General features: G+C 42.2%; 1 protein-coding gene across 1 annotated transcript; it reads left to right on the forward strand.

The window, feature by feature from the left end:
* Window positions 1-12,749: 12,749 nt before the first annotated feature.
* On the forward strand, window positions 12,750-14,485 carry LOC121759035 (protein CUP-SHAPED COTYLEDON 3-like). Its single transcript, XM_042154524.1, has 3 exons — window positions 12,750-13,206; window positions 13,296-13,570; window positions 13,813-14,485. Exons 1-3 carry the CDS (start codon window positions 13,005-13,007, stop codon window positions 14,266-14,268), a joined length of 933 nt encoding a protein of 310 aa, XP_042010458.1. The 5' UTR covers window positions 12,750-13,004; the 3' UTR covers window positions 14,269-14,485.
* The last annotated feature ends 3,232 nt before the right edge of the window (window positions 14,486-17,717 follow it).

Consider the following 17,717-nt stretch of genomic DNA (forward strand, 5'->3'; position numbering starts at 1 on the left):
GTAATTTGTAAACATGCAATTTCAATAAAATTGCAACTTTAGACGTATTTTTTTCAATTTTATTTACTCACATTGCATACAAAAGCAAACTTGAAAAGTGTAATGTAATTTGATTAAAATTGAAAAGTTAAAAAATGCAAAAAAAAAAAAAAAAATTCGTCAACCCGCCGGTTCGGGCCCGGAACCGGCGGTTCGAGCCGAAAACCGGCGGTTTTGAACCGGCGGGTAACCCGCCGGTTTTTTGAACCTGAACCGGAACCGCCGGGAGCTAGGCGGGCCGGTTCAGGTTCGCGGATTTTCCGACCCTTGACCCGCCGGTTCGGGCCCGGAACCGGCGGGTTCCGACCCTTGTGCAAGCCTATTGATATCCATCTGTTTTTTGTGAGGAGAGTTAAGATGTGTGGACCATTGTGTCTCTTAAGTGTTGGAGTTCATTTACAAAAAATGAATGTTTATCATGGTCGAATACAAGGTTAGTTCCATGCCATATATAGATAGTCATCATAATAATTGCAACAACTATATAGTTAAAAATTGTCTCATTTCAAAAAGTTTCTCGTTACAAATTTATGAATGGCAGTTAGAGGAGACGTGTGAAGACAAGTTTTGTACAAAAGGCGTATTAAATTTAGAGAAGAAAGTAGGTCCAAAATGCATTGAATGCAATGGTACGAAAAGAAGCTGTATCCCAATGCATATACACACTGCTATAGATATATAAAGAGAGAGAAGACAAATCAGAGGTTGATGATGATTGAATAACTAAGGTTTCGTACAACTAGTTGCTATAATAATTCTTGAAATAACTCCTCCAACCTTATGTTATGTTTGTAAAGGTGGCCAACTCTTCAAAATTAAACAAATTAATTCACACTCATTTAATTTAGAGAAGGTCATACAAGCAAATGTTTTTGCGAAAAAAAATCAGATCTGCATTGCAACTATATTTATTGGAGTTATTCAATTCTTTTACCATGAACTGTCACGTCAATGATCAGGAGAGTAAAAATCACATTTATTTTAATTTCTATTCTGATGACCTGAATTATTAAAATTGTTACTCTGGGTTATTTTGAGCTGCAACTGCTTCTAATTTAGGAATTCATGTGTATTGTCTCATTTCATTTAGTACAAAACACTGTAGTCTGTAGACGCGCGACATTAATTTTTTACTACAAACTCACTACATTTGTAAAGATTGATACGTATAAAAAAATAATTATACTACAGAAATAATTTTATATGTTACTACTAGTAGTTAAAAAAGAAATTGTAGGAGAAGGTAAAGACAAAAGAGAAAGAGGTGCACAATAAAGATGGCAAGAAAACGGCATAGAGAGAAATAATGAATGTGATGTAATTGGAGGAACAATAATCGAATTTCAGTGGGCTCGAATCTCAATATACCCATCCTTCAGATTCATGATTCATCGTCCATCACTGATCACTCTCTCTAATGTATAGATATATTCTATTCGTCTCACGTTACTTAATGCGTTTTTTTTCATGTGATTTAAGAAAATTGTGTTCAGTGAGTTAGATAAAATAGAAGAGATAATAAAGCAAGAGATGGTAGAGTAAAAGAAATAATAAAGTAAATGTGATTAGCTGTTTTATTTTTACCTAAAAAGAAAAATGACCCAAAGAGAAGGAAGAGTGTATAATTACAGATAGATACACCTGCGTACGCGTGTGTGTGTGTGGGGTAGTTAATAGGGTGGCATTAGATTAGGTATGTTATGACAGATCATGCTTACAAGTTTACAACTAATAATTTTGTACTGTCAAATGCTAATCATCCAATAAACGAGCTGCTCGCTTTCTAAATCAGACTGCTACTTCGTATATCTCACAGCAGTCCAGGGAATTATTCCATGAAATATAGGACATATTTGTCATTTTTAGTTGTCCATGAAAAATAGGACACATTCACAAAAGGAAAGTTTTCAACAACTTTTCTCTTACTTTTTTCCGTTCTCTCTTACTTTATCAATTTTACATTAAAACCCGTGACATTCATAAAGTGACCTATTTTTCATGGACGGAGGGAGTATATAGTTTCTTCATTAGACCAACCTTCCTATCTCAAATAAACAATATATATACACCCTCCGTGATCAAAAGTCTCGATTAAAAGTTCGATATAAATTTTAACAAATACTCACTCCATTCCAAAAAAAAATATGGACATTTGTAACACACAGATTTTAATGCATAATTAATAAAGTAAAAAATAGACAAAAAGTAATTATAGTATTGTTAGCGTAAAATAGAGTCCATCTTATTAGAGAGAAGGGAGTTACTAAAAATAGAAAAAGATAATTTTATGAGACATCCCAAAATAAAATAAAAATGTCCTTATATTTTTTAAAATTCGTGTCGAGTATATATTGAGGATGAAGAGAATAGTATTTAATTTTTATTCAAACTTTTTAAATATTAATCCCTCCGTCCCAACTAAGTTGAGACATAACTTTTAGGCACGAAGATTAAGAAATTGTATTGAAAGATAGAAGAGAGGAATAAAGTAAGAAAGATAAAAAGAGAGTAAAGTAATATTGGAATAAAGTAAGAACAAAATGTTTTGTTTTTTGTTAAAAAAGAAAATAACTCAACTTAGTTTTTAACGTTCCAAAGAAAAATACGATTCAACTTAGTTGGGACGGAGGGAGGAGTAACTTTTTAAATATTTCAAAACTCAAAAGAAATGTGGCATAGGATAAATAGAGTATTAAGGAAAAATATGAAAAAGGAAAAATTGGAAGCAAGTAGTCGGTGCGGGTTACTAATACGTACGTGTGCACATACATATATAGGTAGGCTGCTACACCATGCTGCTCTGCCTCTGCTACTGCCACTAGATTCTCACTGTTGCTATCTTTTACTTGCATAACTCACGCTCTTCGTTTTTATTTACATATTTCTCTTTAAATAGCTTTCACCATTTTTCCTGAAAATTAAGTGTTTTGGTCAATTGATTTGGTTTGTTATGTCAATTATATTAAGAGTTTATATTTTTAAAAATTAACTTTCTTGTACAATTTGGCTACTTTTTTTTTTGGTATTGACGACCTATATAAGTTAGAATTGTACACATAGTTCGATCTTCATTGATTTGAACATTAAATACGATGAGGAAAAAATAATTCTAGCACCTGCACATCTCCCTTAATTAGTTATATTCGAGATAAAGGACAATTTCTCAATTGTCTTTATCATAAAATTGATCAATAATTAGATCGAATTGTCCAACATTATCTTTTACATTCAATATACTCCATGTCATGAAATAACTATTTTGTTTTTGAAGGTATCATTTCTAGTGAGTTTTTCATGAAAATGCTATAGAAGTTGAGAGGCTTAGTAGAGTTTGATGAGTTCTTGATTTGATTTGTCACAAAATTGGGATCAAATATGTTTGCACACTCAACGTATTTCTTTTACCCCCCAACTCGATTTGTAGCTGGAATAAACTTGTATATTTGTTGTGCAATGAAATTTAACCACCTATCAACCTAGCTATCCCATGCACTACGAACAGTGAAATAAATAGAGTAAAAACAATACGAGTAATAAAAACAATACTCTCTCCGTCCCTCTATAGTAGAGGCGTTTCTTTTCGACACGGAATTTAAGAAAATCGTGTTAAAAGTGAGTTAAGTGAAGGAAGAATAAAGTAGAAAAGAAAAAAGATAGAGAGGTGAAGAGAGAATAAAGTAAGCGAGAGTAAAGTAAGAGATGAGATCCAAGCCCCCTAGCTCAAGTGGTTGAGGAGGGTGGCAAGGATACCGCACCATCCAGGAGGTCTTGAGTTCGAATTCTGGATGGCCCAACATGGGATTAATTTCCCCTGTGGGCCTTTACAAGGCTGGTTGTCTTGGGGCTTGGCAAGCTGATTGGCCTGGAACCTGTCTCGGGTGGCGCCGTCTCAGATGGCGGCTGTTCACGGGCGTAGACCCGCCGGAGGTGCCCGGCTGGTTGGTGGCCTGTCTACGAACCACAAGGGGTTGGTTGGCGGCCTGTCTACGAACCACAAGGGGGAGGGAAAAAAAAAGTAAGAGATGAGAAAAGTTGGTGTTTTTTACCAAAATAGGAAATGACTCAACTAAAGTGGGACAACCAAAAAAGGAATACGACTCAGTTACAGATGGACGAAGGGATTACGTTCTTACCATGCTTTAAATTTCTTGGCTGTTTTCACTGAGTGTAAGAAATTATGATTAGGATTCAATCATGCAAGTAATTTTTGTATGACTATATATGTCCCAAAATATTTAAAAGTCAAACAAGAGAAGTAGTACTACTAACTAGTAACGCTGAAACTGCCATATTTGAATCTAACAAAATTGCACCCGTAACCAGCTCATGACGAGTTATTCACTAAAAAAGCTCTCTATTTAGTGACAGATTATTCCGTCAACAATTAGCGAAATTCCGTCACTGAACAAGGTTAGTGACGGATTAGTGTCGAAAAGAGCCGTGAAAATCCGTCACTCATCCAATGACGAAAAACATAGGACAGTGATGAATCGGCGAATTTTTGATGGTGATAAATGCAAGTAAAAATACGGATCACGACACAGAGAATTTACGTGGTTCGATTTACTGAGGTAAATCTACGTCCACGGGAAGAAAGGAGGGCAGAGTTGTATTGCTTGATCTGTTTTCTACAGCTTACAAATACAGACTTGCTATTTTATATTTTTATCTCTAGAGAGCGAGAGAGTCTAACCCTATCTATCTGATCTAGGTTCTATTTATACATTGAACCAAGATCGTGGCATGCAGCACCATTTACTAGGTAGTGGATGTCGTGGAGATCGTGGCGATCTTGCATGGGTCCACTATCCTGCATGAGTTAATGACTGCTTGACACCACTAAATAGATCGTGGGTGTAGTGGAGGTCGTGGAGGTTCTGCATGAGTCCACTATCTCCCAGTTCGGTCGAATACTGAGACCGAACTGCTGAACTATTGCCGAGCAGCTTTTGCCGATCTGAGAGTAGAGCTTGAATGGTCGGCTTTTACCGAGCTGTAGGCTGGGGCCGAACTCTTTGGTAATGCCGAACTGATTGGTCGGCTTGTACCGAGCTGTAGGCTGGGGCCGAACTCTTTGGTAATGCCGAACTGATACTCTTCCTTGGGCTTTGGGCTGACGGGCTGTCACTGCTATTGGGCTTGTTTAGTCCGTACTCCATCACTACCCCCCCCCGAAAAGCGAAGTGAATCACTTCGGCGAAGCGAGTCACTTCGGCATTCTGGATAAAGGTGCGGGGTAAGTTGATGTTTGTCCTCGGTCTTATGAAGTAAACTCTTCTTTGACCGGACTTGGTCCTTGGTCTTATGAAGTAAACTTCTTTGACCGGACTTGGTCCTTGGTCTGATGAAATAAACATCTTTGACCGGAATCGTCTTTAGTCTGATGAAATAAACATCTTTGACCGGACTCGTCTTTGGTCTGATGAAATAAACATCTTTGACCGGACTCGTCTTTGGTTTGATGAAATAAACATCTTTGTCCGGACTCGTCTTTGGTCTGATGAAATAAACATCTTTGTCCGGACTCGTCTTTGGTCTGATGAAATAAACATCTTTGACCGGACTCGTCTTTGGTTTGATGAAATAAACATCTTTGTCCGGACTCGTCTTTGGTCTGATGAAATAAACATCTTTGACCGGACTCGTCTTTGGTCTGATGAAATAAACATCTTTGACCAGACTTGGTTTGTGTCCTAATTTGGCGAGTTTTGTCGCTCGGATCGGACTTTCCGTTGTCCTAATTTGGGGATCGGACTTTCCCTTGTCCTAATTCGGCGAGTTTTATCGCGTGGATCGGACTTTCCCTTGTCCTAATTCAGGCAAGTTTTATCGCGTGAATCGGACTTTTGTTGCAGTTCGTTTCAGACGGAGTGCTTGATTCTTAAGCTGAATTGTGGTCTTGTATCCTCTTTAGAAGCTTGGACTTCACAATCGTTGGCTTATTGCAGTTCGTTTTAGACGAACTGCTTGTTTAAGCTGAATTGTGGTCTTGTATCCTCCTTAGAAGCTTGGACTCACAATCGTTGGCTTATTGCAGTTCGTTTCAGACGAACTGCTTGTTTAAGCTGAATTGTGGTCTTGTATCCTCTTTAGAAGCTTGGACTTCACAATCGTTGGCTTATTGCAGTTCGTTTTAGACGAACTGCTTGTTTAAGCTGAATTGTGGTCTTGTATCCTCCTTAGAAGCTTGGACTCACAATCGTTGGCTTATTGCAGTTCGTTTCAGACGAACTGCTTGTTTAAGCTGAATTGTGGTCTTGTATCCTCTTTAGAAGCTTTGACTCACAATCGTTGGCTTGTATATGTTCTAAGAAGGGGATCAGCCTTCGAAGAACAAGATACCTCAGTAACATTTGTAAGAGACGACACGCACATAGACAGACAAAACGCACATAGACAAAACGCACATAGACAAACAAAGACCAAGCAAACCAAAGAAAGCACATTGACCGAACAGGACTCAAGACTGACTGACCGGACTGTCTCTTACAAATGGAACTTCTTGAGATTGGAAATGTGCCATGTTCGGGGTACCTGTTCTCCTGACATGTGAGCCAATCTGTAAGACCCTTTGCCGAGGACTTCTGACACCCGATACGGACCTTCCCATGTGGGTTCGAGCTTGCCCAGCTTTTCTGCTCGGCTTACTTCGTTGTTTCTCAAGACGAGATCTCCGACTTGAAATTGCAGCTTCTTCACCCTTTGGTTGTAATACCGGGCTACTTGCTCCTTGTACTTGGCTGCTTTTATGCATGCCAATTCTCTTCTTTCTTCGGCAAGATCTAGCTCGGCTCTCAGTCCGTCGTCATTCATTTCTGCTGAGAAATTTAGAGTTCGGGGACTGGGTATGCCGATCTCCACCGGAATCACGGCTTCAGTGCCGTACACAAGACTGTACGGAGTTTCACCGTTGGAGGTTGTGGGTGTAGTTCGGTAGGACCATAGGACTTGAGGGAGATTTTCTACCCATTGTCCTTTGGCTTGTTCTAACCGAGCTTTTAACCCTTTCACCAGGATACGATTTGTTACCTCCGTTTGTCCGTTTGCTTGTGGATGAGAGACCGAAGTGAACCGCTGTTGAATATTCAGCTCTTGGCACCAATTCTTGAACGTCTTGTCGGTGAACTGAGTCCCGTTATCCGAAATGAGGATGTGGGGTATGCCAAATCGGCACACTATGTTCTTCCAGACGAAATCCAATGCCTTCGAGCTCGTTATCGTAGCTAATGGTTCAGCTTCCACCCACTTCGTAAAGTAGTCCACGGCAACGATAAGGAATTTCATTTGCCGAGGAGCTTGAGGAAGTGGTCCCACTATGTTTATGCCCCATTGCATAAAAGGCCAAGGGCTTTGCATAGTGGATAGATCGGTCTGCGGCATCCTTGGGATATTTGCATGGATTTGGCACTTCGGGCATGTCTTGACGAGCTGCACTGCCTCTTGTACCATGGTTGGCCAATAATATCCCCATCTCAGAACTTTTTTAGCTAAAGCTCTGGCTCCGATGTGGCTACCGCACGATCCTTCATGAACTTCTCTGAGGATGTAGTCCGTCTCTTCCGGCCCTACGCACCGCAATAACGGCTGGAGGTAAGACTTTCTAAAGAGGACTCCTTCATGAAGTTCGTACCGAAGTGCTCGGCACGTGATCTTCCGAGCTTCTCTCTTATCCTCGGGCAATTGTCCTTGATCCAGATACTGCAAGATCGGCGTCATCCAGTTCGGCGAGCTGGATACTGAATGTACCTCGGCTTCATCAATGCTTCGATGCATTAATTCTTCCGCCTTTGAGCTCGGATCTGAGGCCAACTTACTTAAAGTATCTGCTCGGCTATTTTCCGCTCTGGGAATGCGGATTATCCGAAAATAGGAGAAACTTCGGCTGATGCTTTGCGCTTTGTCCAAATACTTCTTCATTCTCTCGTCACGAGCTTCACTTGTACCCAACATGTGATTCACTATGACTTGTGAATCACAATGGATTTTGAGAGACTTGATACATAGACTTTGCGCTAGCTGGAGTCCGGCAAGGAGGGCTTCGTATTCGGCTTCATTATTAGTGGTTGGGAATGAGAACCGAAGTGAGTAGGTTACCTCGTGTCCGTCGGGAGCGATAAGCAGAATACCAGCTCCACTTCCCGTTTTATTCGAAGCTCCATCTACGAATCCGCTCCAGCAGTCCGGCGGCTTTTCTTCGGATTCCAAGGGCTGTGCTAGTTCGGCATTGGCAGAATTTTTCTGTTCGGCAATGACAGGGATTGCTTGATCGAACTTGGCCTCTGCAAGAAAATCTGCCAAGGCTTGTCCCTTGATGGCTTTTCGAGGTAGGTACTCGATTGAGTGTTCTCCCAGCTCTATGGCCCATTTGGCGATTCCGCCTGATGCTTCTGGCTTGGTCAAAACTTGCCGAAGAGGCAGATCGGTTAAGACGCATACCTTGTGAGCATAGAAGTATGGCCGCAGTCTCCTTGCTGCATTTACTAACGCCAGAGCAATTTTTTCCAGAGGTTGATACCTTGTTTCTGGACCTCTTAATGCTCGGCTTGTAAAGTAGATGTGAAACTGCTTTAGGCCTTCTTCTCGTACAAGCACCGCGCTAATGGTTTGATCAGATGCCGCTAAGTATAAGAAAATCACTTCGGCATCTGTTGGAGCAGAGAGAATTGGAAGCTCGGCTAAATAACTTTTGAGCTCGTCAAAAGCCTTTTTCTGCTCTATGACTTCAGAGACGATTTAGTCTTCTCGGCAGGGAGAGCGTCAATAGTTAGGATTACTCCATCATATTGCGGCTCGTTATCGTCTTCGGGATCCCGTTGCCTTTTCGGATCCTGAGGAGCGCAGTTCGCACCTCCCTGCTTTTTGTTCCTTTTCGGCTGCTTGCTTTGGTATTTTTTTAACGTCCCTGCTTTCACAAGGGCATCAATACCTGCAGCCAAATGTTGGCACTCCTCGGTATCGTGACCGTAGTCTTGATGGAAGGAGCAATATTGATCCTGAGGTCGGCGCGCGGCCGATTTCGTCATCCGCCTTGGCTTTTCGAACATATCGGAATGTAGTTCGAAAATTTCCGCTCTTGACTTGTTTAAGGGTACGAACTGAGCGGGCGGCTTCTCAGGATTGAGACGTGGTCCCAATCTGCCTTGTACCGGTGCCCTTTGAATTCTTTCAAAAGGAGTTCGGCGAGGAAGCCTCTGGTCGCTATGATCGGGCTTCTTTTCGTCTCCTCTAGATGAGCTGTCTAAAGACCGTTTTCGACGGTCTGCCTCATCGGCACGGGCGAACTGGTCCGCAATGTCCCACATCTCTTGAGCTGTTTGCGGACTGCATTCCACGAGCTTTCTGTAGAGAGCTCCGGGCAGGATTCCATTTTGGAATGCCGAAATGACAAGTAGATCATTGAGATCATCTACTTGTAGGCATTCCTTGTGGAATCTCGTCAAAAAGTCGCTGATCTTTTCGTCGTGACCTTGACGTATAGAAAGCAGCTGAGCCGAAGTGATCCGGGCTTCCGCTTTCTGAAAGAACCTCCTGTGGAAAGCATCCATTAGATCTCGGTAGGATCTAATGCTGCCTTGAGGAAGGCTGTCGAACCACCTTCTGGCGTTCCCGATGAGCAGCTCGGGGAACAGCTTGCACATATGGACCTCATTGAGACCCTGGTTCGCCATATTATATTGATAGCGTCCCAGGAAGTCATGAGGATCCACCAACCCGTCATAAGTCATTGACGGTGTCCGGTAGTTCCGCGGCAAAGGAGTTCGGGTGATATCGTCCGAGAACGGAGTCTTTAATGCTCCGTACATGGCGAACCCGACATCTCTTCGGTACGGAGGAGATGGAGTTCTCCTGTGGTTCCGGTACCGAGGAGGAACAGGAACATGTCGGGGTTGAGGATTCTTTCTCCTGGAAGACACGTCACTACTTGCGGTAGTGACTTTCATGTCTGGATGAGGAGGGAGAATCCGCCGTTGTCTTCTCCGGCTGTTGGCTCTTCTGCAGGAAGGTTAAGAACTCCTCCTGCTTCTCGGCCAAGAACAGCTTGACAGCTTCATTCAAATCAGGCTGCTGGGAAGACTCGGTGTGTGGACCTTTTGAGCGGCTTGTTCCTTCATCGTGAAAACTGGAAGTAGATGTCTCCCGAGGCTGTTTTCCGGACCTGCGGGCTGGACTAGCTTCCTCACGGTTATCACGAACGGTATTATGGGTGTTATGTGATCTGGTATGCATTTTTTTGGGGTGGAAAAAGGGTCAAAAATTCGCTTTATCACAGATTTGGTTCTCTGTTTCCCACAGACGGCGCCAGTGATGAATCGGCGAATTTTTGATGGTGATAAATGCAAGTAAAAATACGGATCACGACACAGAGAATTTACGTGGTTCGATTTACTGAGGTAAATCTACGTCCACGGGAAGAAAGGAGGGCAGAGTTGTATTGCTTGATCTGTTTTCTACAGCTTATAAATACAGACTTGCTATTTTATATTTTTATCTCTAGAGAGCGAGAGAGTCTAACCCTATCTATCTGATCTAGGTTCTATTTATACATTGAACCAAGATCGTGGCATGCAGCACCATTTACTAGGTAGTGGATGTCGTGGAGATCGTGGCGATCTTGCATGGGTCCACTATCCTGCATGAGTTAATGACTGCTTGACACCACTAAATAGATCGTGGGTGTAGTGGAGGTCGTGGAGGTTCTGCATGAGTCCACTATCTCCCAGTTCGGTCGAATACTGAGACCGAACTGCTGAACTATTGCCGAGCAGCTTTTGCCGATCTGAGAGTAGAGCTTGAATGGTCGGCTTTTACCGAGCTGTAGGCTGGGGCCGAACTCTTTGGTAATGCCGAACTGATTGGTCGGCTTGTACCGAGCTGTAGGCTGGGGCCGAACTCTTTGGTAATGCCGAACTGATACTCTTCCTTGGGCTTTGGGCTGACGGGCTGTCACTGCTATTGGGCTTGTTTAGTCCGTACTCCATCAGACAGCTACCATGGTAAGATCATATTAGTTCAGGTAATATTTACGTAGTTCACTTTTTATACCAACAAGGGAAATCATGTCACTACAAAAAAAAAAAGAATAAGTATTTTACTCCATAGGATATGCAACGAGCACCCTCATCGGAAGTGCATATGGGTGTGTGCCTCATTTATCCATGGGTTGAAAACGATGACAAATTACACCATCATTAATATTTATGAAAAATAAAGAAGATGAAAGGAGGATCGTGATTGGGAAATGGAAACTTATAGAAAACCGTTAGATGATTAGAAAGTGTGTGTATTGTCAAGCAGATAAGTGTGTGTTTTAGGCATCAGCACTGCTCACAATCTATACGAAATATTCAAATTGATGCAAAGTTCCATTGACTCAGAAATTTACGGATGCAGTTTCATCAAATACTAAGGTTTTTATCTGCCCTTTTTTTGGGTGTTGAGTTTCACAAGAAATACCCTACCTTTTTAGGAGGGGCCCTAACTCTCTTTTTCTCACTCTACTTATTGCCAAACATGAAACTAAATTATTTCGGTCATTTGTGGTAAAAAACTAAAAATTATGTGATCATTCCTTAATGGCTAACTACAATTAATTAAGACTATAGGATTTTATAAATATAGTGGTCTAAAATTTTTCACGTGTAATTTTTATTTTTATTAATTAAATCGAAAAGGATAAAAAAAACTACCAAATTAGGGTTTTGGATAAAAATTTCAATATATTGTTTTGAAAATATCAACACAATGCTTTGAGAATGTAACACATTGCTTTAAGAATGACATTCTGCATGTATTATATTAACATATTTTATACACTATATTGACATTTGTTGTTGTACGAAAAAAATTTCAAATTTTGACATCGAAACATATGCAAGTGAGATCTCGTTAGAATCCTTATGAAATTATTTTTAATTTGATATATGTTGTGCGAAAAAATAATTTAAATCGAGAAAGTTATATGAATTTTAAAGTTATGAAATATTTTTCAAAAGTTAGTTACAACTAATTTGTTGTAAATTGACCTTAATACCCTTATTAACGTTTTTTATTGATCGTATTGAAATTTCGGAGCTAATGATCTAAGCCATTGATTTAAATATCTAATGGCTATTATTTAAATATCTAATGGCTATTAAGTTAAAAATGGATAATTTATTCCTGTCTGGATAGAGCTATTTAGGTAATTTAAGTTTAGAGATATAGAAATTGACCACCATTACGGGGAGAATCGAGACCTCAACTACTTGTTGTTCCTTAGTAACATCCTTCTAGATTTTGACTCAGTTGTGGTTCGACATGTGCATAGAGAAGTAATTTTGCAACATAATTTTTGTCACATTTTGCTTATAGCTTTTATAGAGTAGTTTAAGTTTTAAGACTCCGCTTTTGGTGATACTGATAAGTAGTTGTTATTCATGAGTATAAGTGTTTCTTATATTCGTTAGTTAGTTTGTATTAGTTTTGAAGCTGCTTTTCTTTCGCAATAAAGAAATAAATAAAAATGATTGGCCATATTCAATTTTATCCAAAAATACTAAAATCGGCTAGGAGTATATTTTGTAAATGTAACTTTTAATTTGAAGTATCTGAATTGACTAGTTTGTATTTTGCATATGCAATAGGGATGCAGTATGAATCTGAGAGCCTAATTATTTGTATACGCACGCATAAAAATAATTGCCATTGCATTTACTCCTTCCCTCCAACCCCAACCTCTCAATTTCTCTCTCCTCTTGATTATTGTTTTGCCTGTTTTGGAACCCTTCTCAGGTGGCTTTTACAGGCCCTCTGCAGATCAGCCTTTATGACGCTCTATTCCATTTCCCTTCGGATTCAGTGCTTCAATTCTCAATTACTCCTATATAAATCATCCTTATTCTGATCCACCACAACTATCAACTTCTTTTAGCATATTCAATTTTGAAATCCCCAAACACAAACAATTAAGCAAATTAGTAATCGACATGATGTTGGGAGTGGAAGAGATTCTGTGTGAGCTTGAGAGAGATGATGAGCAAGGCGGCCTCCCTCCTGGCTTCAGATTCCACCCCACCGATGAAGAGCTCATCACCTTCTACTTAGCTTCCAAGGTCTTCAATGGCAACTTCTGCGGCATCAACATCGCTGAAGTCGACCTCAACCGATGCGAGCCGTGGGAGCTTCCTGGTCTATACTCTACTACACAATTCATCTTCTCCTCAAAATCAATTAAACCCTAATTACAAACCCTATATACATCTTTATGTGTTGTGCAGATGCAGCGAAGATGGGAGAGAGGGAGTGGTATTTCTTCAGCTTGAGAGACCGGAAATATCCGACCGGGCTGCGAACAAACCGGGCGACCGGCGCTGGCTATTGGAAGGCAACGGGGAAAGATAGGGAGGTGGTGAGCGCTGCGAAAGGTGGCCTTCTTGGGATGAAGAAAACCCTAGTTTTTTACAAAGGCAGAGCCCCCCGAGGAGAGAAGACCAAGTGGGTCATGCACGAGTACCGCCTCGACGGTGACTTCTCCTGCCGCCACACCGGCAAGGTATAAAATTTTTTGAGACCGATTGTCCCAACGGGTTATACAAAACCCGAAAGTTTTATTGTTATGGTTAACCCGAAAAGAACATAACCCGAATGACCCTTAATTGAATAGCTTGACAATCTGAATAAGTTGGCTGGATTCACATCTCTGGTGGTCATTTCCTAGCTAGGGTTGACTTGTTTTATTCTTAGGAGACATTTTTTTTTATCACAAATGGTTGATTTTGATTTGATTTTGGATAGGATGAGTGGGTGATATGCAGAATTTTCCACAAGGCAGCTGGGAAGAAGAGTTTGGTGCAAGGCCAGAGCTACTTAATGAGAGGATACAACCCAGCTACTTCATTGCCTCCATTGCTAGAGCCACCAGCAAGTGCAACACTTGACCATCATCATCAATTTCTCTATCACACTGTTCAAGATCAATCGGATCTCAAAGCCTTAATCAACCAAGACTTGAGTTTGAAGGAGCTAAGCATGGCCATTGCCAAACAGTGCAAGAAAGAGTCTGATCTTCGGAGCCATTTGCAGTTGCAGTATGTGTGTGATGGGAGTGGAAACAGCAAATATGAATATCCATTTGTTTTGGGGGGAAATCTGGCAATCCCGTCAGCAACAGCAACAGTAACAGTGGATGATCACATCGTTACAGCTGTTGATCATGTGATGTCAAGTGAGCCGGCTTTTAGATGGTGGTAGAGATTCAAATCCATCAATGTCACTGGAGAGATTATTCTTGCCTCTCATTAATATCTTACTATAAATCTAATTGTGGAATACTATAAAATATGTTATCTACAGATTCTGGAGATGTGCATCTCTAGCTGTTTGTGGTTGATGAATATTGTAAGCATGTGGCAGCAGTAGCATTAATGATGGGGACTAAGGAATGACTAGTACTGTATCTTTCTGTTTTTGTACCATATATTTACATATGCAACGTAAAGATTTGCAATTTACAACTACTACTGCTGGTATATAACCAAAATCTTTGATTTCTGGCACCAAAAAGAGTAGTGTAGATTTTATTGCAGAGAAGTGGTTTGCTGGGTTTCGTCAAAAGACTAAATAAAAATTATAAGTGATGGGAATCGATTTGATTGGGGGTTGGGGTGGGTGATGTGATGGCAAGTTGTGATTAATGTTTTCCTTGTCTACGGCGCGATGGCATGGGCAGTGGATATGGATCCTGCTGTGCTAAGACTGTCCACTGTAGACAACCCCAATAGCTCTGCACCATTTTTTGTCCACAGACCTAGTTTATTTGTCCACAGACACTTTCAATAGTCTCAAAATTTTTAGCCACTTATCATTTTATTTTTTTCGTCTATTTTAAATCAATTAAAATTATCGGAAATAAATTATTAGAAAATGAGGTAATTGGGACCGAATATTCGTTGTATTAGAAACGGTAAAACTATACAACGAACATTTAAAAACAATACAAATAAAAAAAACCGCCACCGTCTACTCGGTGGAGGAATCGGATTCCTCCTCCTCTTCTCCTCCGCTTCCCCCGCTGCCGCCGGCCGCCTCAGTACAATCCTCATCATACAAGCCTAGCTGACGCTGGATCTCCCCTATGAGTTTCCAGTATATACCCTTGATGATCGGGTCGGTTGTGGTCTCGTAGAAACGGCAGTTGTCCTGCAGTTGTTTCAACAACTGCACATCTAGGTTCTCCCTCAAGACCTTGTGGGGACCAGGGGCCATGGATTGCGGTATAGGGACGGGTTGCGGGATGTGCGATCACAACGCGGCCGACGATAGGTGGGAGGAACTTCCAGCCACTCTAGCGCTTCGGATAGAGGCCTGTTATCCCGGAGGGCGTGGGCACCTAGAGTGTGTAGCGGAGGGCTTTTCGGTTTGCTCATCGTTGAGGTCGAATGATTGCGAGCCGCTGCCGCTGCTGTAGTCCCCGGCTATGTTATGTCTAGTACGCTTCGCCCCAGGAGCTCCTGCCCGCTCTTGCGCACAGATGGCCCGGAATTTCGGACAGTGCTCGAGAACAAGATACTCCTCCCACATGGTGAACTTCGGCCAGCCTTCCGTGTTGAATTGGGCCATAGACAGCGCCTTCATGTCGGCTTCGCTTCGGCCACTCTCAGCACTGAGCAGGTTGTTCTCGGATATGGAGCATAACCGCTTGGTGGCATGTAGAATCCTAGACCACTTTTTGCGGAGCTGTTCCCCGTCACGCGGTTTGGCACCTCGAGGTTTGAACTCGTTGTATGACAACAGGACGCGCTTCCAAAAGCTCCCCTCGGTCTGATCGGTGCCCACAATGGGGTCCGATGTGACGGCATCCCACGCCCGCGCCGCATCAATGGACTCCGCTTTGGTGTAGTGCGTGGCCCGTCCACCACTGCTGCCCGAGCCGCCACCGCCACCGCCACCGTCGGCGCCGCTGCCGCCTCTTCCGCCGCCACTGCTTCCACCGGCCCCACTGGACCCGCCGACTCTCGTCGGAACGGGCGTATCCACGTGTGCTGCCGGCGTTTCCGGTTCGCCCGGACTGAGCAGACCTATCATCGTCTCCAGTGCGTCTCGATTTGCATCGGTGAAAGGAGATTGGCTGGATTGGAAAGGGGTCTCCGACTGCAGATGGTTAACCGCGTCGAGGTTGGGTCTTTAATCTCCAAATGCCGTCCGACTCAAATTCCTCTGAAAAGGTTGGGGCGTGGGACTCGACCTCCACGGTTGAGATGGAGGAGGAGTTGGATTCGATCCCCACGGAGGGGGAGTTTGACTCCAACCCGACGGCTGGGAAGGATAGCCGTCATATCCTGATTCGTCAGTGCCGGGTGATTCGTTGTCTCCACCGTGCATTTTTAGAGAGTGAAAGTGTAGAGAGTGAATGAATGGAGATTGTTTGAAAATGGTGTAAAATGGGTGGTGGTGGAGTGGTATTTATAGTATAATTTTTGATAAAAAAAAAATTAATGGGGGCGGTCGGCTCGCCGATCGGGGACTGGCGCATCATCGCACATAACTGGGCGGAGTGCCGTCCGCCCCAACAAAAATCGTCCGCCCCGGGGCGGACGCTCCCTCCACTATAGGCCGGCGGGGCGGTATCAGAATGGGGGCGGCCGGCGCGCCGCCCCTATAGTGGACACCCTAAAAGCCACAGCAAGCGCTGTGCACAAATACACATATATTTTATTCATAAAAAATAATATTAAAATATTTATTTTATTTTATATAAAATAATGGCTTGTATGAAACAACACCCCTGTTGTGGCTTTTAGCACTGTAGAGGATCCAAACCCCATGGGCAGTAGCACATGGCGAAGATCAGTGATGTTAGAGTGTCCACAGTAAGGAGGACACTTTGGTGGACTAGCCACTTTTTTTGTCCACGACCACATTTTTTTTTTGTTTTATCAATTGATTGTATATTTTAATTCAATTAGAATTAAAATTATCAGACTGAAAATAATTAGAAAATAACTGCTAATTTAATAAATAAAAATAATAAACTAAATTTTCGTTGTATTAGATGAAGGGGAAAATTATACAACAAAATTTTTCGACATCACACAATTTCTTCATGCTGCGCCCCCTCCCCTACGTGCCCAGACCTCTTCAATCAAATCGGTCTGGAGGTGGGTATGTGTTGTGTCCCTGCGCATATCAGTGAAATGTTGGAGCAGATATTCATTACTACGGGGTACACCCATCTGTATCGGTGTTGAGGCAACACCGTGACTTGAACTAGCACCATCTTCCTGTGCCCAACGCTCAGCTGCAAATCTTTCATCTTCTATTATCATATTGTGCATTATGATACATGCATACCTGATATTCGCGACATCATCTTCGTGCCACACTTTTGTCGGGCACCGTAAAATGGCCCACTACGCTTGGAGCACACTAAAAGCTCGCTCAACATCTTTCCTAGCACCCTCTTGTTTTTGCGCAAAATAGACTTTCTTCAGTCCAACCGGTTGCCGAACTGTCTTGACAAATACGGGCCAACAAGGGTATATCCCATCTGCCAAATAGTATCTCATGTGGTACTGTGTGCCGTTGGCCACGAATCTGATTTCTGGACCCTCCCCCGGCACTCATCATTGAAGAGAGGTGATGACTATGGCACGTTGATGTCGTTGTTCGAACTTGCGACATCGAAATACGCATGCTAGATC

This window comes from Salvia splendens, chromosome 12 (genome assembly GCF_004379255.2).
Source record: "Salvia splendens isolate huo1 chromosome 12, SspV2, whole genome shotgun sequence".
Lineage (NCBI taxonomy): Eukaryota > Viridiplantae > Streptophyta > Magnoliopsida > Lamiales > Lamiaceae > Salvia > Salvia splendens.